A 22,814-nucleotide genomic window follows, 5' to 3' on the forward strand; every position below is an offset into this window, starting at 1 on the left:
TTTTCATTAAGAGTAAACACATCTATGCTGTTTAGAATAAACAGTTAAAATGTTAACAGGTAATTGCAGATATTGCAGAGAGTAATACGATTGTGGAAAATATATTTACTTTTAAGAAAAGGACTTCATAATGACAGTTGTCTTAAAGGCAATTTCCCTAAGAAAAGATCTCTGTGAATGTACAGTAGTCAGGGGCGGACTGACCATTTGGAAACTTGGGCACTGCCCGAGGGTCCGGGGTCAGTAGGGGGCCCCATGAGATGCCCCTGGTACCTTTTTCATAGGCTTTTTTGAGTTTGGGCAAGGACACAGGGGCCCCATGAGTAGTCAGTCCGCTCCTGACAGTAGTTCAGTCAAAGCGATACAGATTCTCTCAATGTCATTAGGCTCCATGCACACTGGGCGTTTTAATAACGTTAGCTGTATAAAGTCACGTTAAAAACATGAGTTTTTCAATGTTTATTAGCGTTTAGTGGCGTTTTGCCGCATTTGTGTTTTTTTAACCAAAAAAATACTTTTTTTGCTAAAAGAAAGTTTTAAAAAAAGCAGATTTACCACGTTTTGCCGCGTTTTGCTGCGTTTTTACTGCCTTAGAGCGTTTTTACAGCTAAAAAACTCCTCTAGAAACCCACTAGTTTTGGGGGGGGGGGGGTTTTCCAGCCAAAAAACACCCCTGCCAAAAATCATTGATTACAGTCTATGTGTGAATGGACACATAGGATAACATTCTGGGGATTTTACTGGCTGTAGAAAAACATGTCAAAAGCTGAAAACAGCAGCTGTAAAAATGTCCAGTGTGCATGAGGACTAATACTACACAGATACATGCTATGTATATCAAATACACATATATCTATACTTCTTATTTTACTGAAGTCACATCTAAAAGTAAGCACTGCTTGCTAATATAATAGACCTGAACATAAGATGGATATATGTTTATATTGGCTGAGTGTGCATGTTTTACACTGAAAATGTCCAGGGGGACAATAGCATTTAGCCAAGGTAAAACCAATCAACTTCCCCCAAAATAAGCATTGACCCATAAGGACAGTTCCCACGTTTGAAACAAAGTTAGCTTCAGTGAATGTAACAGAATAAGTTTAATAAACGAATACATCAAGAATTGGATGAATTAGATGTCCATGAGCTATTCATAAATAACATTTCCTTTAACGATTTTTGCATCACTCAGTAACAGAGTACTTGCACACTAGTGTTTAGAATGCACCAGATGGACTGGAAAGTTTATGATCTGATATAATTTTATTGACTTCAAGAGCACGTTTTCATATACTGTAGGAGGAGAAGAGCACTAGGAACATAGAGGGAGGTTAAAACAGGCAGTAGGTAGCAATTTGCATTAATATTCCTGCAGCTGCAACTTACTTGAAGTAAACATGGACGATGAGGAGGGTGGGGATGAAAAGGTGGCAGACCGTACCTGGGTTACAGAGCTGTAGAGGAGGAATGTGAGGGAGAGGCACTATAACAGCAAGGAAGGGCTCTATGCAGGGGCAGGACAAGAGCAGCTTGCAGAGGAGCAGGGGGAGCAGCTGTCCTATTCCACTGGATGGCACTGATAAATAAGTGCAGGCCACTTCTGTCCCCCAGGACATACTGCATAGCTCTGGAATCTGGGCATTTTGTAACACATCTGCTGCCAACAGTATTGTAGTTGTTTGCAGCCTTTGCCTGTAGCATTTTATGCATGGTAAATGTACTAGTCATTTGAGTATCACAAGCATAGGTATACCCATAATTCTTCACCATAACAGTGATGGGAGAGGTACAAAAATGATACTGTTTTTATTTCTTTTTCATTTCACAATAGAGTTTGAGAAACTTACCTTATGGCACATCAAGAGGTGAAGAAGGCCAGTATGATGCCTTGCAAAGTAAGGTCATACATTGGCTTTCAACCTTGCCATAGTTCATTTTACCCTATCCCACTTTCTCCAGCAGCATCGTTGACCAGACAGGATTTCCTTTCCCAGTTTATTGAATGGAAGAAAAAATATTAATCCCATAACCCCATGTTCAATGTGCTGTCTTGGCAAAATTGCCGGCTTTGTAACTGCTCTTATTTGAGCTTGTGAAATCTTCCCCCTTACTTTCCATGTCCTGTGCTGCACCACACTGGTCAACCATGCCCTCCACCAGCACTTGAAAGGTAATGTCACTGGACTACAGGTCAGTGTCAGGGTCCACAGGACCACAGACACATGGTCTAGCAAGCATGGGCAGGGATGATAGCTGGTAGTTTGTAAGGATGCAGAACAGGGAATATCTGGTGGTGCTTCCCCTTGGTGATGGTGAAATATCAGTCATCTGCTCCACCTATCTTATTTAATTACCTAATCCTGTGAATCGTCAGAAACACCAGTCTCTTACAAGTAACCAAAAGCCTATGCAATGGCCTAGGCAAAATGCTGCCATGATGTTTTATGGTATTGTAAGGGACCGCCTGACAGCACCTCTATCAGTCCCCCGGTAGAGCCTCCCCAGCGTGCGGAGTCTAAGCACCGGAGCACTTGTTCACCAGGGCCCCTGATGGTGGGGATGGACTTGGAGCGCTCCGGTACCAGGTCGCAACTACCAGGTATCTCCAACAGGGGTACAGGAGTCTGACAGGGGCTCCAGAGAGCTAGGTGTGGCAAACTTGCTCATCCTTGTTGGAGCGGAGTCCCCCTTTACACTCTCTTTTTCGTGTTCTGCCTGTGTATTTGAGGTCTTCCTGGAATCCTCACATCCCCCTTGCATTCCTGTGAGGCAGACTTTATCTCCTGGCAGATGAGGTGGAACAACCTAAGATATTAGAAGTGGAGACACGCTGTCTACAAAGGTGTCACTTTTATCACCCAAAACTATGTAAGCCCACACCTTATCAAAGGGACCCGAGAACTGAACATTCCTCAGATCAACTGTATGGTTCATATCACGGGATATGAGCTGGTAATTTAGTGTAGATTTTCCCAATGACCACTCCCAAGTCAGAGCCCCCCTCCCTTCCCCTGAGAGGGACCTTTAAGAGAGTGAAAAGTTTTTTGTCACAGAAAGAGACTGACAGAGATCTCCCAGCAACATCGTAACAAGGGGAGATCAAAGAACCTTTCTGCTCTGCATCTTGAATTTGCTAAAAGCAGGCAAGGCAAGTAACTTACCCTGTAATTTCCTCGCTATTCTATGTTTGCTGTGTCTTTATATACATATATATATTCTTGTGACATCTGTGTAACTATTTATTTTGCATCCGTTTGACTGTTAGAAATAAATCTTTCTTTCTGAAAGTGTTAAACTGTTTCTAAGCGCTTACTTGCAATTCACGAATCCCTGCCTTTGAAGAGACGCTACTGTGGTTATATTTCTGTATAGTAGGTCCGCGGGCCGTGCTATATAGATCAATATTTCAATCATTATAGTGTATATTTGGTAACGGGAGTTTCCCAGTCTCCGACAAAAGTGGTGGTGGCAGTAGAGGGTTAGTTGCGTAACTAACCCGACCCAGTAACAAGCGCATTCAGGCTGCAGGCACCGATTGTAGTCCATTAGCTGGGCAATCGCTGTGTAGGGTGCAGCTGGGTGGGGCCTTGTTTCGCGCGTCACACCGCGGTTTTGGATCGGCCGGCCCTTCGGTCACGAGTTTGGTGAGAAGGTCTGGGGTCTGACGCCGTGGGCGTGACGTATTACTGTTAGTCGCGGCTGTGCGATTGTCGCCTGTTGGTGGCGGCGGCCGCGGGTCGTGACACTAGGAGTCTGATGTAAGGGAGCCTAGTGATCCCTGCAGGGTGGATGGATGAGCTAAATCAGAGTCATGCAGGCCGGGACGGTAACTAGAGGATCGGTAAGGTACAAAATGGTATGCAAAGGATAGTCGGGTCACACGCAGGGTCAATACCAGGAGGTCAGATCTAAACGGGAACATCCGGGAGCAGAGTCAGGCAAGCCAAGGGGTCAGGACGGGAGAAGGCAACAAGGTCAAAACAATCCAGATCAGAAGTACTCACACACAGATAACAGGATACAAAGACCATTCGGCAACAAGTGTCTGTGCAGGGCTAGCTTAAATAGGCTGCCCTGCACCTGACAGGCGTAGCCTGGGTCCTAGTGCCTGCCTAGTACTGTCCAGACGACGGGTGCGCCTGGGTCCTAGTGCCCTGCCACCTATACGTCTCGGCAGACACCTACGCATGTGTAGACCCATGCGTCGCGATGGTTCCTGACAGGTATGCCTGAGGAGAAGAGCCACACTGAATCAAAGATTCTGGAAGCTCTTCAGGGCAAGGACAAGAAGTGCCTGACCTCACACCATTTTGAGCCAAGCTAGAATGAGAGTGACAATGGTCCCAACTATGTCACCATGCTTAGTTCTCCTTTCAGATCTAGCAGGGTTTGGAGGGAAGTATGTGCTCTTAAACCTCATATTTTGATGCTACAGGAAACATACTTTAGGTCTGGGTCATTTCTAAACTATCAACTTACCCCTATGATCATTGGTTTCAGAGCACATCCCCCATCAATCATATGAAAGGTATAGCCATTGTGTTTCACAAGAACTGCCCTTTCATTCTGGAGGCACAGTTAGCAGATATAGTTTAGTAAAAGGTACTCTCATGATAACCCAATAACACTAGCCAATGTATATGCTCCAAATTTAGGACAAATGACCTTTCTAGATGCCATTCTTGGCCAGCTACTGGATTTCTCCTCCAGATTTTCGATACTGAGAGGGGACTTTAACCTTTGAAAGACCCCATACTTGATACTTTCTCTGGTAAATCCACATTGTCTGCAGCTGCAAGGAAGCACATTTCCAAATCTTTTTGAGGTTTATGACTGGTAGACTTTTGGCGAGTATTGCTTGCTAAAGATATAGTTTTTTTTCCTACTTTTCATAGATACACCAACTGTATCCCCACATAGACAAGTTTTTAGTTGACCAGGGGTACCTTGATAGAATAATCTCCACAATGATTATTCCCATCATCATCTCAGACCATGCCCCTGTAGAGCTTAATATCACACTGTAAGACATGATTTCTACCACTTCTAAAGGTAAACTGGCAATTAATATCCACTATCCACACACAAGAGGGGTTATATCCCATTGCGCTGCTGTACATGCACAAATGAAAAATCTGGATGGCTGTAATTCCTTGTTTAACACCTGCTGTGCTTCTTCCAATCCAGGTTTTCGATCCTCAAGTCACTGAAAGGAGGATCAGTGGTGGAAATGGCTGCCTCACTGATGCTTTAAATAATTTTTTAGAGCACTTCAACCAGCCTTGGCTGATAGCTGGGGCCCAGGATGGGTGCAGAAAACCTTGGAACGTGAGGAAGCAATATACTTTAACATGACGTTTTGAGATGATAAACTGAATGTTGTGCTTCACTTTTCAAACACAGCCTACTCCAACTGTTGCAAGGTTGTCTATGGAGTCTGTAAAGTAATATTTTTTTACTAATTTTGAGCCAAACTTCTCTGGGTTTGGTTTGAGCAGGGTTGGGTGAACTTCAAAAAAGTTCAAATGCTGAACCTGAACACCGTTGTAACCAGAGGGAGCCAAATGTGTCATATAAAATGCCAATTTTCTGGTCCAATAGGCCAGGGGTCTCAAAAATAGCATTCGGTGGAGACTGCCCCTGGAGAGCATGTGCTAATGCAAAAACAAATTTGATTCAGCCAGGAGCAGTAATTTTTCAAAGTGGAACATTCAAAATTCCCAATTCCTGGGGGGGCGGGTCCAAGCCATAGATCTGTTTGCCAATCTGAGCCAGGAGCTCCATCTTCCCCTGCCTCTTCCCAGCAATACAGAGCTATGGCAGAATTACAAACACCCACTGCTTCTTCGGGCATCGGGACCTGCCACAAGGAGGGAGCTGTCAACGTGAAAAACTCCCCTCCAAAGCCCTGAAAACTAACAGATTTCTTCCCAAGTCAGTGGCAGAAGTGAAGCAAGATGGCAGGAACATGCACACAGTCCCAGAGCCTGCAGCACAGCCTCTCTCTTTCATATAGACACAGAGGAGCAGTCTAAGCAAGAAAATGAGTAAGACATCACGGACCCAGCTTCCCCACGGAAGGAGCCTAATAAGAGGCCTGCCTCTTCACCTCTGTAATCACCATATTCTAAGGCTCATGTGAGCAAAAAGTCTTTAATGCCTTCCTCTCACTTTTTACCTCAGCTTGCTGAATCCAGCACTTTGCTGGATGAATATACAACTTCTGACAAACCTGCTTTTGCCCTGGAACTAAAGCATTTGCTGCAATCTCTATATAAAGATACACAAGTGGATCTAGACAGAGCAGTCTCACAAACAAAATCTCACAGATTGCAGAATGCACAGAAGAATTAGAAACAAAACAAGGAGAGGTGGTTGCTGCCCACAATGATATAGTGGACGTATAGCAGAATTTCAGAAACAATCTCAGGAAATTCAGCAATTGAAAGATAAAATAGCGGATCTCGAGGATAGATCTCGAAGAAATAATGTTAAGATTAGGGGAATTCCTGAGTCTGTATCTTCCTTTGAACTGATTGGCTATTTACAAGCCCTCTTTAAAAAAATTCTACCTGCTGTACCCAAGCAAGAGCTCCTAATTGATCATGCACATTGTCTTACTAAACCTATTTACCTCCCAACGTCAGCTCCTCATGACCTTATTGCATGAATACACTTTTTTCATGTTAAGGAAATGTTAATGTCTGTGACCAGGAAGCTCAAAACTTTGCCTGAGCCATTTTCACATTTTGCCATATTTGCTATTTCCCAAGCCACTGCAGCCAGATGAAAGGAATTCAGTACCATTACTGCAACTTTGCGCACCCATGAAATTAAATACAGATGGGGGTACTCAACCAAACTTTTGGTGACAAACCAAAACAATGTAACCCCCATATTGACACCAAATGATGGCATCAAATATCAAGCTCAATGGGGATTCAAAGTTACCACCTCTCCTATCACTAAAAAGAACTCTGAGGCTCTTCATAACGAATAGAAAATGGCTCCCAACACTTGATCATTTTCCACTTTGCGGATCTAATAATATCTGCCTGTATTTGTACACTTATTACTTGAAGAGGTAGCGGTTGATCCTTACTCCTGGCCTTTGGTGTTCTCTCCACACCCCCATATGATGATATGCCAGGCATACTCATGGTTTTTGCTCTTAAGAAATTATGCTTGCACTATAATATTTGTTTGATCTTTCAATTTTGTACCTTTATCTACTCACATTGGCCTCTGATTTAAACCTTTAAGCTTGCAAATTCAGGTGATCACTGCTCAAACATCTCCAAGCAATTTTTCTCTTAAACAATGGTTAGGATCATATTGATAAATGCAAAAGGTCTTAATAAGCCCTACAAAAGATAAGTTTTATGGAGAGAAGCTCTGGAGCTTCATGGTGAGATTTTATGCATCAAAGAGACATTTTTCAAACAATCTAAAACCCTTATTTGTAAACATAGTAACTACAACCATTATTTTTTTGCTACCGATGAGACTAAGTCCAAGGAGCTTTATGATAGCCATTAAACATACTTTAGAATTCCAACTACATACTTCCTTTTCAGATCCAGCTGACCGATTTATTATTTTAAAGGCCACTGTTGATAACAAATTGATCACTCTGGTAAAGTTATATGCCCCCATCACACATCAACAATCTTTTTTTTCTGTGGACTCCTAGCAAAACTTAAGCAACATTCTCAAGGACATATTGTGCTTTGTGGGGATTTCAATGAAATCCTGAATGTTGACTTAGATTCCTCTAACAAAGCATGTAAGCATTCTTCTACCTTATCTTCCTTTTTAGAAGATGCAAAATTATTTGACGCATGGAGATGTTTGCATGATAATGAGAAATATTTTACCTTCTTTTCTCAGCCACAACAATCCTATTTCCGGATTGATCTGTTCATTGTAGACAAACTCACTCTGCAACATATCTCTAAATTGGAGATTGGAGCTATTACATGCACAGACCATGCACCTATCTCCCTAGAGATCTTTAGCTCGCCATTCAATAAAAACACATCTGTATGGCGATTAAATCTATTTACAGTGGGGGAACTCCAATACAGGAGGTGTGTGGTACTGGCCAGATCACCAGATGAAAAACAGAGGGAAAAAAAATTTAAATAGAGAAAACTAAAGCAGCCAATGCATCTAATGATTGTTAAGCTGCAATATATTACATTGTTGGTTTTGGGCTTAATACCACTTTACCTTTCCAAAAATATAACAGACATGAATTATTTTTTTCTTTGTAATGTTTCGAAGTAGTGTTCCAAATGAGCTGGTGGATAAAACAGGTTAGTATAATACATTTGTTTGATATAGAAAAACTGCTTTTCCTTGTTTTTTTTACAATTTTTTTTAAATCCATGCTATGCATCGCCTTGACAGATGTTCCCTGTAGGTTACAATTACCTTCTTTCTTCAGTTAAGTGTTGCCCAAAACCTTGGCAGCTTACTCACTTGTCATTTTTCTATCCTATTAATCTTTCATACTCTTTAAAGGTCTTGATCTAGTATGCCTATAATCTGGCTTAGCCCTGGGAACGTGTTGAAGGCTATGTTTACAGTGGCGGTACCATGATGAATACTATTTGGGTAATATCGCTTTGCAATTTACCTAAATGTCATTTATTGGGTTTTTAACTGGTTTTTAAATAAAGAGACACTATGGTTGATAGGTCTTATTTATCATTAAATGCATCCTTAAACATTATGAGGCACATAAACATGCAGCTACTGATTCATAAAGAGATGAAAATGTATTGTGTTGTGTAATGTTGCTTTACTGCACTGTAAAATCATCCCTGCTTTTTTTTTTTTTTATATAATTTATTCAAAACTGTTCTGACCAATTAAATGTCAGAATGAAGTGTAAAGAACAGTAAAAGGTATATTTGTTAAAAAAGGCAAAAACTTGAAGTAGAATATATAGAATTATGAAATATGTAGAATTACAAAATTCCACCTTGAAAGAAGTTCCTTCTCCCTTTTTTATGTTTTATTTTTTTTTTTTGCATTCAACTGAATATGTTATAGAAGCTTTAGGGAGGCATAAAATATCTGCAACATGTCTAGACAAAAATGCAGAAAGTTAAAATAAATAGACATACCGGTAAGTGCTGAAAAGTGATGCTTGTCATTTTTGTGTTAATGCAGAAATTTTAAACAATCGTACATTTATTCATGCTATTCATACATTCAGGTTATAAACAGGTGTTGTTAACTCAAGGAGTCAAAAAGCTCTAGTAAGTGTGGTGTGGATTGGGGAACCACCAGGACTGTATAGTGGCTACGGAAGCACTGAATTGGATCACAGATACACTTATGTATCTATCTTATGCAGTATTATAGTCATAGCACTTGTTCACCACGCACGGGTATGAATCTGCACTCAATATTGGACTGATAGTCTATGTTTGTTGGACTTTTATTCACTGAGTTTTTATCTATATTTGCTTTGGACTGTATAGTGCTGTGCCTCTCTTTGGGATTTGTATGACTGCAGTTTGGGACACAATATTGCTGTCCTGAGGCAACAGTTGACAGCAGTTGACACAGTTCACTTCAGATCACTTCAATAGCACTGCTTTTTTTTTTTTGAATAATTTTCAATTTATTTTTTTACCATAAGCATTCATAAAACTCTTTCATGGGTCTTCTCAAAAGCCGAATGACACCCCAACAAGTGCCCATAGGAGAGTTCCAGTACCACTTTTCAGTATTACTGAGGGACTACTAATTGTTCAAAAATCACATAATTGTTTTTAAAAACAGTACTCGGTACATGTGCTCAGTGTTAATGAAGTAGGGAAAAGACAGCCTGTCTTCTGGTTCAACAAGTTTGCCATTGATCACTACAGCAATTTACCATGCCCTGACAAGGGTAGTTTTTTTTCTCTTCTTGATTCTAAAGTTTTCTCTGTTAGTATTAAGATCAGCAAACTCCAGAGTAACCCCAGTGTCAGCAGAGGATTGTCCACTTCCATAGGTCACAGGGATTTCTTTAGATTCCTTCAGTCCAATTCACCTGCAAATACAGAGAAAGGAAAAGCTGGGAGGTCCAAAGAGGAACCCTCTGAATCCAAATTTTTTGTGCAGGTCAAGGATTCTGGCTCATCCTCTGATTAAGACTGTATGACTAAATTTTGTTGGTCCAGGAGTTCCCAAAAGTATGTGAAGTATCATTTAAACCATATGAATCCCAATACCTTGTACTAATCCAAATTTCACAGTTGATATAGGATACTTATGTTCATCACCATGTACACATACTGCAGCAACCCTTTCAGCATGGAAGTTAGGAAAGGCAATAAAATCAGCTTTAGCCAGAGTAATATGCTTATTGCCAATTATTAAATACATATTTTCCCAACACTGGAACTGTAGCACATGAAACAGTGTCAAACAAGGGCTGTCATCTATTTTTAAAGAAAATCCACATTGCGTAGGCTCATCAGCCAATAGATTTGCTGTCCAGATTCTTGACAATGGAAACATTTCCCATTTCTCAGATTCGATCTGCTGACAGGCATTGTCTTATCTCATTTGGGATGCCATTTTATAGACCTAATACCAAAAGTTTTCCCCCATCTCCTTGCTATCCTTTCCACCTACTTTCCCTGGAACAGTCTTACCAGTTGCAGGGGGAAATTACTAAATTATGGGGAGAGTCTGATGAATGGCAAGATTTTTTTTCCCTATATACAGGTCATGCTAAATGCAGTGTAATTAGTCTCTAATTAATGTAGGATCTTTGTTGCTGCAGCTCACAAAAAACTCTGAGCTTTTAACATCCACAGTGCCAGAAGTTAACAACAGGAAGAGGACCTGTCACCACTGCACAGAATATTTCTAAATGATTCAGCTGCCTGGCAGATGGGACACATACTTTATTGCAGCTAAGTGATGTGACTGCAGCTATGGCAGCAAACTTATTTCTTGACTAACCATCAGTTTAAAAGAAGCAATACACAAATAACATTAAAATACACACACACACAAACACAAATAACACCAAATTAAATAAATTAAGCTGCCCTAAATACACCCCTCTCCACAAACAAAAATGATTATAATATGCCTTTTAGATATCTTCCTTTCCCCACATCTCTATAACCTAAGAAGGATGTGTCCCGTTTAAAAGCTATATGTCTAACAGGATCAGAAAGTATTTTGTTACACTTTTTGAACAGACATTATAAGTACTTTCTTCTGTATATTTAACAGACCACAATAAAGCAAAAAACACACTCACTGGTTCTCTTATTTTGCCATTAGCAGATTTTATCCAAATTACATAACCTAATTCAGGATTAAATCCAACAGATTAATTTATGTACTTAGAATGAGAGTTTCTAGGTGATTAAAAAGTTTTAAAGTGCTTGTAAAAGCTAAATATTTTTTACTGTAAGGGCTCATGTAAACAGGGCATTTGAAAAACTTTTCTGAACACTGGAAACTGACTGCTAGAAAACGTAGGGTTAAAAACATCAGTTTAGCCATGTTTACCTACTGCATTTATGCGCGTTTACGTTTAGAAGTATTTTTAAAAGATAACCTCAGGAGTCCCTCCCAAATGCCCAGAATGCACTGAAATATAGTAAACAATTAACTATTTCAAACATTTTGTGAGAAATAGAGAGAGCAGAAGCAGAGAGAGCGGTACTTTCTGATGGGTGCTGGAACTGTAGCAAAAGTTGCTCGTGAGACATACTTGGCACTGTGGGAGGAGCTACATAGTGCTGTAATGCCTGTAATGCCTCCGGATGCATTCTGGAGTGCACACAACACTCATTGTGCTTTTTTGCTGTGTGTTGATGTGTTCCAGTACAGTTCTGTGCAGAAATAATGCAGCACATTCTACCATTTTTTCCTTCACGCGAAACCTGGAACTGACTGCACTGGTGTACTAGGTCCATTTGAATACATAGAAAACGCTGTGCCAGCCCAAAAATGCATCTAAACGCAAAAGTGCATAAACGTGTTTATACACGCTTACAAGCATTTACACATGGTTACAAGCATGTGGCGTTTGAAATGCCGGTAAACTCTACTCCTTAACGTGATTTTTGTGCTTTCAAAAATATGCCTGTAACCTCAACTTGTTTAGCAGCTGCAGTGTACATGAGCTCTAATGCATTCTATGCATTATGGCAAAAACCTTCCATGCTGCAGGATCCTCTGAGCACCCTCATATTACCTGAGCTTGATCTCAATCCAGTGATGGGCATGAAAGTAGTGGCTCTTCCAGATCTGCCCCTCCTTACTGGGCAGATTGACAGCCACGCCAGCCATTGGCTCCCAATACTCTCAAAAAATCAGGGTGCAGGGCCAAGCTGCCCTGTCTGAGTCAATAGATGCAGACTGGGTGGTTTGGGAGCAAGTTCGCATGAATGCTCCCATAGAAAGCTGCTTTCTATGGAGGCACTCACCAAAGAGGAGGAGCCAGGAGTGCTGCTGGGGAAGCTAAGAAGAGTAGGATCGAGGCTGCTCTGTCCATTGCACAGAGCAGGTAAGTATAGCAAGTTTATTATAAAAAAAAAGAAGTTTAATATCACTGTAATTCACATACTGCAGTCTTAAAGTACAGGACCAGGGGTGGACTGACTATTTGGAAACTCGGGCACTGCCCGAGGGCCCGGGGTCAGTAGGGGGCCCCATGAGATGCCCCTGGTACCTTTTTCATAGGCTTTTTTGAGTTTGGGCAAGGACACAGGGGCCCCATGATCCCCTATTGCCCAGGGGCCCCATGAGTTGTCAGTCTGCCCCTGCACAGGACTGATCATTTTTCAACCTGGTATTAAAACAACAATGGAACACACACTTGTGCCTTCCTACAATGAAAATTACATAGTAGAGAAGGGAGTGATACTAGCGTCAGACTTATTCTTACAAGATTTGCTTCAAAGAGATGTGCAAATTTGTGTTGCCATTATCATGTTTTTTTAATTCTCCTTACAGATCAGTTTTCACTACAGGTCAGCGCACCCAAAATGCAGCTCACATTTCACATTGCAAAGGTTTTGTGAAATATGTAGAAAAACAGCAAGAGTATAAAAATATGACATATATTAACAGCAATACCCTCACCACATATATCTTATTATAGTATATAATCCATATGCTCAATAATCCAATAAAGTGAAATAAATGCAGTCCTTGGAATAAAGTACAGTGGTACAGTACTTGCTGCCAGAACAACAGTGCTGTGCTCCCCTCCTGTGTTCCCCGACTCACCAGCTGGTTTTGACCCTTGAATACTGAGGTAATTGATTTACTAAAGGTAAATAGACTGTGCACTTTGCAAAGTGCAGTTGCACTCTGCAAGAGCAGTTGCTCCAGAGTTTAGTAAATGAGCAGAAGCTTTGCTGACTTTCATCATCCAATCATGTGCGAGCAAAAGTGCTTTTTTTTCAATTTTTCTTGCACGTAATTGGGTATTCCTTGCAAAGTGAATCTTTATCTAATTTACAAAGCTCTGGAGCAACTGCAATTGTAGAGTGCAACAGCACCTTGTATGGTGCACAGTCTATTTGCCTTTAGTAAATCAACCCCTAAGAGTCAAGATGCACTTGAATGGAACAAATCTAAACCTGGGTGTTGTCTTAAATCCATTAAAGGATGATGATTGATATAATTAAGATATCAATTATCCAAGAAATGAACTTCCCCGCAGCAACTTGGTTCATCCAGAGAAAAACATTTTTATTTGGCTCCAGAAAAGTCCAACATATATTTGTGAATATTACAACAGCCCTCAGAGTCTCTTTTAGGATACTTCATATCAAACATGGAGATACTACACTGTCCAGCATAAGTCCAATCTATAATATGCACCTAGGTAGCAATAATGCAAGTTATGATCTATACCTGTGCTTCCATATTAATGAAAGAAAAAAGCTCTACTACCAGCCAAAAAACGTCCCTAGATATACAATTTACTGTCAGTAAACAAAGCTGGAGGGCTTTCTGATTGGCTGAGAAAACACTTTTGATCTTAACATGAAAAGACTTTGCTTGCCATTACTGTAAATAACAATTAAGGTCACTATAGTGTTTACTAGGTAAACAAGTCACCCTTTCACCATTTACCATGAATACCCCCTTCAGTCTAATTACTATCAGTAAATATTTCTTATATGGTCAAATCACATTCTTTATCATCCTTAAACATGTAAGCAATGTACCTTTTGAAATGTCTAATTAGATAAGCAGGCTATTCCTCAAATACCAAGGTGACCTTGCATAAAATTAACGTAGCAAAGAGTTATTTTGATGTGTAAAGTGGTCTTGTCACTGGCCTGTCCATGGATGAACAGTATGTGTTTCAATATCTATCTATCTATCTATCTATCTATCTATCTATCTATCTATCTATCTGTCTATCTATCTTACACACAATATGCTACACTGGGCTCTTCTTTCCATTGTTCCTCCAGTCAACAGCAGAATTCAGAGAAGCATTGGATTGCATTGGATTTATAGTGCACTTGTTTTTATTGTATTATTATTGATTTTAATATTTACTTACCATAGCGCATGTATACAATATTTAATTTAGTATAGTAACATTGTTCAGTATTTTCAAATGATTAACTGATTGTTCTACGTTTGGGTGTGGGAATATGTATACATGGTATGAAAATTAAAGAATGACAGAATCCTATGTTTTATAACTATATTCTAGCTGGTAGTCTTATGGCCTGCTACACTCAGCTGCAGTGTCACACTAGATCTGCTTCATTTTAACCAGATTATGCATAGTCAGAGACATTTATTATGGTACATTGACTAAAGAGCTTTTCTTACTAAATAAAGTACAAAAAGACCAATTATACCTGACACATATTATAGCATCAGTTGTCATAACAGCTGAAAGACATAAATATAGCATACATATGAGAACAAACTCTGTGACTTTCTATATTTAAATCTGTAGACAAAAATGCCAATGAATGTCAGGTTTTTCTTTCTGTACAACAATAAAGTCTTATGTTGACAGTGAGTCTCAACTGTTATGGACTGTTTGAATGTTGCATTTACCCCATGTGTGCCACTGACATTTCTTTCATATATTGTTTACTTAAAAGGGGCGATTTTTGATGATTCTGCCAGAAAAGATTATGAAGTATTCCGCATGGCAGTTGAAGACCTCAATCTAAATGAAGATATCTTACAAACTGAAAAAATTACATTTACAGAGAAATTTGTGGATGGTAGCAATCCTTTTGTGGCTGTCCAGGAAGGTAGGAAAGCTAAAATACATTTTTATGCATGTTTGTACCGCAGATTTGTTTTATTTTTTTAAATAATGATAGTTAATGACTGTGATTATAAACATTTTAGGTTGAAAGTCAAGTACAAAAAAGTTTGTCTTTTTATTTTTTTTTTGTTAACTGTAGTGCTTCTGTGCTTATTTCTCTTCTCATATTTTCACTGTCACATGCTTTTCAGCATAGTATTATGTCAGCTTTTTGCTGATTAGATTGTTGTTTATTTGACTGTGCAAAATAAGACAATATTTTTTTAGGTACATTTTAGTGTGGTCATTTTTGTTTTTATTGATTTGCAAAATGCAACTGTATTTTTAAGGTACACAGAACAGCTGCTTCATATTCATTTATTTTATTTACCTATATGTTTTCATTATTTCAAGCATTTATATGTAATATACATTAAAATAAAATTAACAAGATCCAGCTAGTTATTATTGGGGTGCATTTACTAAAGGAATGGAAAGTTTTTACTTAGCAAAGTGATTGTTCATCTAGCTTAGTGAATAGGGTGAACATGTGATCTCATCAAAGTGAACACAACTTTACCTTTTTGTTAAGCTAAGTGAACACTCATTAAACATTACCTTTGCTAACTAAACAATATCTGCTCCTTTAGTAAATCAACCCCAATGTCTTTGAAAGATTAAAAATTTTGGCTGAAAAAGATTTTTAGAAGAATGCTGATGAACACGCTTTTAGGTTTAGATATTGTATATAGTTAGTTATTTGAATAGTACCATAGCTGGTTTTGATATTCATCTGCTTAATATTGTTTACTATATATTGCCGAACTCATGGACCTAATTTGCTAGGTTTAATTAATCCCTGCTTTCTCAGGGGGACCACGGTTGGTTCTGTTCAGTGGTCAATTTTTGGGATGTAGTTTTTAAAGGGTAATTAAAGTGTATGTCCATTCAGAACCCTTTTTTTATTTTGGACAGAGTAGGAGAGAATATAAACCTATGACAATGACTTTACTGCTGTCCTGGGCTTTGATAGAAATTTCCCCTTATACACAACAGTTTTTTTCAGAAAGAATGTGATGGAATATCTACAACAGGAAAACAGACATAAAAGAAAAACTGTCAGGGCTTTAATCTTCCCATACTCTACTAAAATAGGCATAATTATTACTGGCTGTATTGCTGTTGGAGATTATCCCTCACTTCCTTTCTGATGATACCATTTTCACTGGGATGTTAAGTGAGGGGATTAGGTAAGAGCTGAATACACTTTGGTTGCTATAGGTTCTACCGAACATGTCAAAAGTTTCTAAACTCTATTTAGGTCAATAGGAGCTGAATCAAATCAGTTCTCTAAATTATCAAGGCTAATAGCCATGGGATTGACAAATGCATGGGGGGGGGGGGGGTCTGGGCACTGCTCCAGGGACACGTAACAATGCAAGAATTTTGCAGAGAGCAGTTCACCACTTCACGAGTTGTGGGCCCTCCAAGAAGGTATTTTAAAGCAATCGTGCATTTTAATGTTGCACTTTCAGCTTTATTTAATTCAATAATGCTGAAAGTGCAACATTAAAATGCATGATTGATTTAAAATACCTGCTTGAAGGGCCCCCATCTCGTGAAGTGGGGTATCTCTACCATGTAAACAAAATAGTATAGCAAAAGTGACATTTTTCAAAGGAAACTGAAGGTAATTCTCATTTCCCTGCCTCCATTAATTTGTGAATAATGTAAAGGGGACCCCCAAAAATACATACCAGAACCCCATCAAGGAGGATGAGGGACTTTAAGACATTATTTACTGCTTGCAGGGGCAAATGATTTAACATTTTTAAGCATTTCTATTTCTTATTTTTGCTATACAGGAAAAGAGAAAATACATTACATGGGCCCCCCAAATCAATTCCAGGCCCTTTAACATGATATGGATTCTAGGGGGTACCCAAGCATGAACAAATCATATGGACTTCCTCTGAAATCAATACCAGATCCTTCAGTAGGACTGATGTTGATGAGGAAAAAGACCCTTCCCCATAACCCTAACCCTGTGGTAGTTAGGGTGTGGGGGAAAACGTATTAATCTGAAAGTCTCTTAAAGTTCAGGGGGGTCCCAGATTACCCACATGTGAAGGAATAAAAACGTCAGTTGTAAATAAACACAAGCTAGTTTTTCACTTAAAAAATTAAAAAACCCCCAAAATATCCAGCATTGTAAATCCAGCTTCTATCACAATTATTTTTGCTCACCAATCACTGAGAGAAAAACTGATACACTGACTTTTGCTCATACCACACTCCGCCACTAATGACAGCTCAAGGGAATGGAGTGTGGTCACATCACTGACAAAATATAGATATGGCCATATTTTATCTATTACCATGACCATATTTGGCCAGTGTTGTCACTAACATCCTCTACCTTTGCTTATATTGAAGATAAAAAAGAAGGATTTTGGAACTTCAGTCCCCAGAGCTGTCATTTCTTGTTTTTTTCAACCAGGAAAGTAGCTGTTCAAGCACATGTGTTTTATCAACTGCTTTGAAATCCAGAGGAGACATTAGGGGGGTTATTTACTAAAGCTGGAGAGTGCAAAATCAGACTCACTTCTGCATAGAAACCAATCAGCTTCCAGGTTTCATTGCCAAAGCTTCATTGAACAAGCTGAGGTTAGAAGCTGATTGGTTTCTATGCAGAAGGGAATCTGATTTTGGACTCTCCAGCTTTAGTAAATAAACCCCCATGAGTCTAATAGACTTCTAAAATCCCCATAAAGAATACCTGTCACAGCCCAAGTTATCACAAGGGGGGTTGTTCACCCCCTTGTGATAGAAATAAAGTTAAAAAGGTGTAAACAAAAAGTAAACTGAAATAAAATAAAAAAAGTAAAATCACCCCTGTCCCCTGTGCATGCATGCAAATCCAAACATGCATGTAGGTCTAGCATGAACATTTAAAGATGATTGCACCATCACTAACCCACTGGGTATACTTTTAAGTGCATAGCAAAGCTGCCAGCTGTAAGATGTGTACAGCCATAAAATAAAAAAATCAAAGCATAAAAAGGTGCCAAAAAAGAAAGAAGGAAAAAACAAAGGAAAAAAAGTATCTGCTGGTACTTGGATATGCCCAGAACCTAAGGTACAGTGCTAGATTCATAGTACTAGAACCAGTAACCTCAGAGGTTTGTTTGCACAGTTTCACCTATAAAAGCATTTTAGCATATCTATCATAGCATAGGAGCAGAGCATAGCTATAGGCTATCAACTATAGTCTCTAAGACCCTATAAGTTTCATTTGGCTACAGCTTCCTTGACCTTTACCAAAATTTTATTTCAGGAAAAATGCATAGGAATTAGCATAAGACTTACTATACAAGATTAGATCCCCAAATGGTAATAATAAGAGTTGACAAATCTGCCTGACGTTTGTTGAATTACTATATTACCTTTGTACACCTCCATCCCATTCAGTCAGTGATTGTATGCACAGTAGATTCATGAACATCTTCTTTCTCATGAAATTTAGAACTTTGCAGTCTTTATGAAATACCACAGGATGCTTTGATTACTGACCATTCATTTCAGTGATGTTTGCTGTTGCCACAGTTATGTAAAAGATGATCTATATAAAATATTTGATTTTCAACCACAGTTAATGTGTGCACTTTTTTAAGATCATGTGATTGCTTTTCCTTAAACAGGTTAAGACAGGGCATATGCATACTACACACTGTAAGAAAGCCACAAATTAATTTCAGCTTTGCTGATAGCACTTCACAAATATGCTCACTCATTTTGGTCAGAACAAGAAGCTATGGTTTGGATGTAAAGGAAAAAGTAAAGTACAGTTTATACTGTATATACTAGCAAAGTGATGTTTCTGCTCATTTCTAATTCAGATAAATGCTTCCAGTTGTAAACAGCTACTAATTATAGTCAAGAAAATCTGGATGCCAATAACATTTGAGCCACTGCAGCACCCACATCACAGCAAGCAGAAGTCTCAAAGCGAATGGGTTGCCAGACTGATCCATTATAATCAATAGCATGATACATGGGGTGGTAATAAAATTGTGTCATAGGCTTAAAAAGGAAGAGATTGACATGCACAATATATGTATTTAGTGTACAATTTAGACAGATGTGTACACATACCTTTTTATTTCACAAACATCAGAAACCGGTAATAGTACATATACTTTTTACAGTAAATATTGCCTTGGTGACAATCTCTACATTTTCATTCTTGATTATAAATAACATATTCAATCATGTAGGAATGTAAAAGTGTTGCATCTGGTTATGTTTCTTCCATATTATATGGTATTTTAAAGAAAATGTCTTGTCGGCAATATTATTTTCATTTTAGATCTATAAAAAAAGAAACCACCGTAGTCTATCACTACTAACATTAAGCAAGCATATCTTTCAGAGTCTGGATTTTATCCAGATCACAATGTTTCAGTTTCTCATAAATATGAATGCATGCATTTGTTACTGCTTTAGAATCAGTTTTAATGAAACAAATTTCCTCAACATTGCACTACCTGATCTGCTTCTTACCACACTTAGCTTGCAGTGGAACTCCACTGAAATCATAGAGTTTTGGTGTCACCTGCACAGCACACAGAAATATTCTCACACTGACACTGATTTTAATAGTTATTTTTAAAAATTGACTTGAGATGGTGACACATAGCCTTGTTTGTAATGGTGATGATGTTCTCCCTTTAGGGTCTTTAAAACAATTAAAGGATATACATTGCAACATACCAGTCCTTAGAGGTGGTTGCTACTTGAGTTTTAATGTTTTATGGCTAAGAAATGCAGTGTCTTGATCTTGTCAGTAATCCAGTGTCCTTTTCACTTCCTCTGAGATGAACTGAAAGCACAAACAATGTTATCTTCCTAGAGCAAATTACTAATCCCTCACCCCATATGTAATGGAGATAAAGAGAGGAATATATGTTTGAAGCCCAGTCTGGACGATAACCATAGCTCCCTCCAGTCAAGTGAGTGATCAGAGCCCCAAGGGACACTAAGGTGTTGATTTCCTTAAACTGGAGAGTACAAAATCTGGCACAGCTGTATATGGTAGCCAATCAGCTTCTAACTTCAGCTTGTTCAATTAAGCTTTGACAAAAAAAACTGGAGGCTATTGGTTTCTATGCAAAGCTGCACCAGATTTTTCACTCTCCAGTTTTAGTAAATCAAGTGTGTTATTTGCAGAATTACCGTATTTTTCACTCCATGAGATGCACCTGACCATAAGATGCACCTAGGTTTTAGAGGCAGAAAACAGGAAAAAAAATATTCTAAACCAATGGACTGCAGACATAGTACAGGAGATTACCAGAGACTGCGGACACAGTACAGGAGATGACCAGAGACTGCGGACATAGTACAGGGGATGACCAGAGACTGCGGACATAGTACAGGAGATGACCAGAGACTGCGGACATAGTACAGGAGATGACCAGAGACTGCAGACAGTATAGGGGATGACCAAGAGACTGCGGACAGTATAGGGGATGACCAGAGACTGCGGACATAGTACAGGGGATGACCAGAGACTGCGGACATAGTACAGGAGATGACCAGAGACTGCGGACATAGTACAGGAGATGACCAGAGACTGCAGACAGTATAGGGGATGACCAAGAGACTGCGGACAGTATAGGGGATGACCAGAGACTGCGGACATAGTACAGGGGATGACCAGAGACTGTGGACACAGTACAGGAGATGACCAGAGACTGCGGACATAGTACAGGAGATGACCATAGACTGCAGGCATAGTATAGGAGATGACCAGAGACTGCGGACATAGTACAGGGGATGACCAGAGACTGCGGACATAGTACAGGAGATGACCAGAGACTGCGGACATAGTACAGGAGATGACCAGAGACTGCAGACAGTATAGGGGATGACCAGAGACTGCGGACAGTATAGGGGATGACCAGAGACTGCGGACATAGTACAGGGGATGACCAGAGACTGTGGACACAGTACAGGAGATGACCATAGACTGCAGGCATAGTATAGGAGATGACCAGAGACTGCGGACACAGTACAGGAGATGGTCAGAGACTGCAGACATAGTACAGGAGATGGTCAGACTGCGGACATAGTACAGGAGATGACCAGAGACTGCAGACAGTACAGGAGATGACAGCTGACCTTTGGGGCGGGGGGGGAGTGGGTACCTGAATTTGACAGGTACCCGCTCTTACTTCCGTGGAGTTGTTCTTTGGTTAGTGCCCGCTCTGCAGTGGGACCTTACCTGTTCCTTTATCCAGCGCCGCGCTGTCTTCCCGGCTTCTGTAGTGTGGGCAATCGGCTTGACAGCCGGGTGCCCAGCGCGCATGAGCGAGAAGCGCTGCACTTTGTGATTGGTCCGGCGGCTTCTGGGACCTGTCATGTGTCCCAGGTGCCGCCTTACCATTGTCATGCCGAGCGCCCACACTACAGAAGCTGGAAAGACAGCGCGGCGCTGGATAGAGGAACAGGTAAGGTCCAGCTGCAGAGCTGAGTGGACGGCCCTGTATTCTGACACGGCGGCGGAAATACCTGACTGGCCGCTCCATGTTCGCTCCATAAGACGCACTGACAATTTCCCCCCTTTTTTGGGGGGAAAAAAGTGCATCTTATGGAGCGAAAAATACGGTAATATAAAATAATGGAATACAAAAAATAAAGGAATAAATAACCCCCAAAGTAGAATATTAATGCAGTCACCCTCATATAAACACTGGTAAGTTGCATTTTTATTAGATTTTTTTTATTTCAATACACTTTAAGACCAAGCAGGAGAATGAGCTCCATAGCATGTATTTACTTTCTTTTGAGATCCTGAGATCCTGATAATGTGAAATACATTACCTGGAAATTGAACATTAGGAATATTTGAAACTTAGTGAGGAGCCTAGTGATTATATTCTATAGTATATGTACCAGTTTGCTGAATGTTAATTTTCTCCTTTCCCTGCTCCCTAAAATGATTCAATACTTTAATAAGATTAACATCCCCATTTCATTCTTTAGACTGCAAGTGTTTGATTTTCTTGACTATTTTTGTGCAGACCTGTCTGATGTGTAAAGAATAACACACTTCAGGAACCAAATAACTGTGGTTATTATACATTTTAAATAGTAAGTTGTATAATTCTCAGATTTGAAAAGAATGCACGAATACCCACTTATTGTCAAAGGGGCTTCCACATTCTGAAAATCCTCCCACCTACAGACCCCCACAACCACCAGGCCAGGGTTGAGGGGATGAGGCTTTTATCCTCATCAATGTACCCCCCTCATATGACCTGGCAAGGTTCAGGAAGGGGAAAGACAGCTTTAATTTCTGGATTTTTGTGATTTCCTCTTTAAAATGGAATGCAAATTGGGGGACCTCATGTCATTTTGTTTGCGTTCCACCTTAAAATTAATACTACACCAAAGAGCCTGGTAGGAATTAGGGGAGAACCCCATGCCATTTTTTGTGTAGGGTTCACCCATTAACATTTATATCAGCCTCTTACCTAGGATA

At 39.7% G+C, this 22,814-nt stretch overlaps 1 protein-coding gene across 2 annotated transcripts in view; it reads left to right on the top strand.

The window, feature by feature from the left end:
- The window catches only part of GRID2 (glutamate ionotropic receptor delta type subunit 2), a 1,339,544-nt gene that overhangs the window by 199,404 nt on the left and 1,117,326 nt on the right, over positions 1-22,814 (top strand). For both annotated transcript variants that reach the window (XR_016308769.1, XM_089663824.1), the window contains exon 2: positions 15,117-15,272. Coding sequence is in view for 1 of the 2 variants with exons in the window: in XM_089663824.1 (XP_089519950.1) it covers positions 15,117-15,272 (156 nt within the window). In the remaining variant the exon portion in view is untranslated. The remainder of the gene's footprint in view (positions 1-15,116; positions 15,273-22,814) is intronic.

Source organism: Staurois parvus, unplaced genomic scaffold (assembly GCF_062004578.1).
Source record: "Staurois parvus isolate SC_StPar_1 unplaced genomic scaffold, SC_StPar_1.0 ptg000044l, whole genome shotgun sequence".
NCBI lineage: Eukaryota > Metazoa > Chordata > Amphibia > Anura > Ranidae > Staurois > Staurois parvus.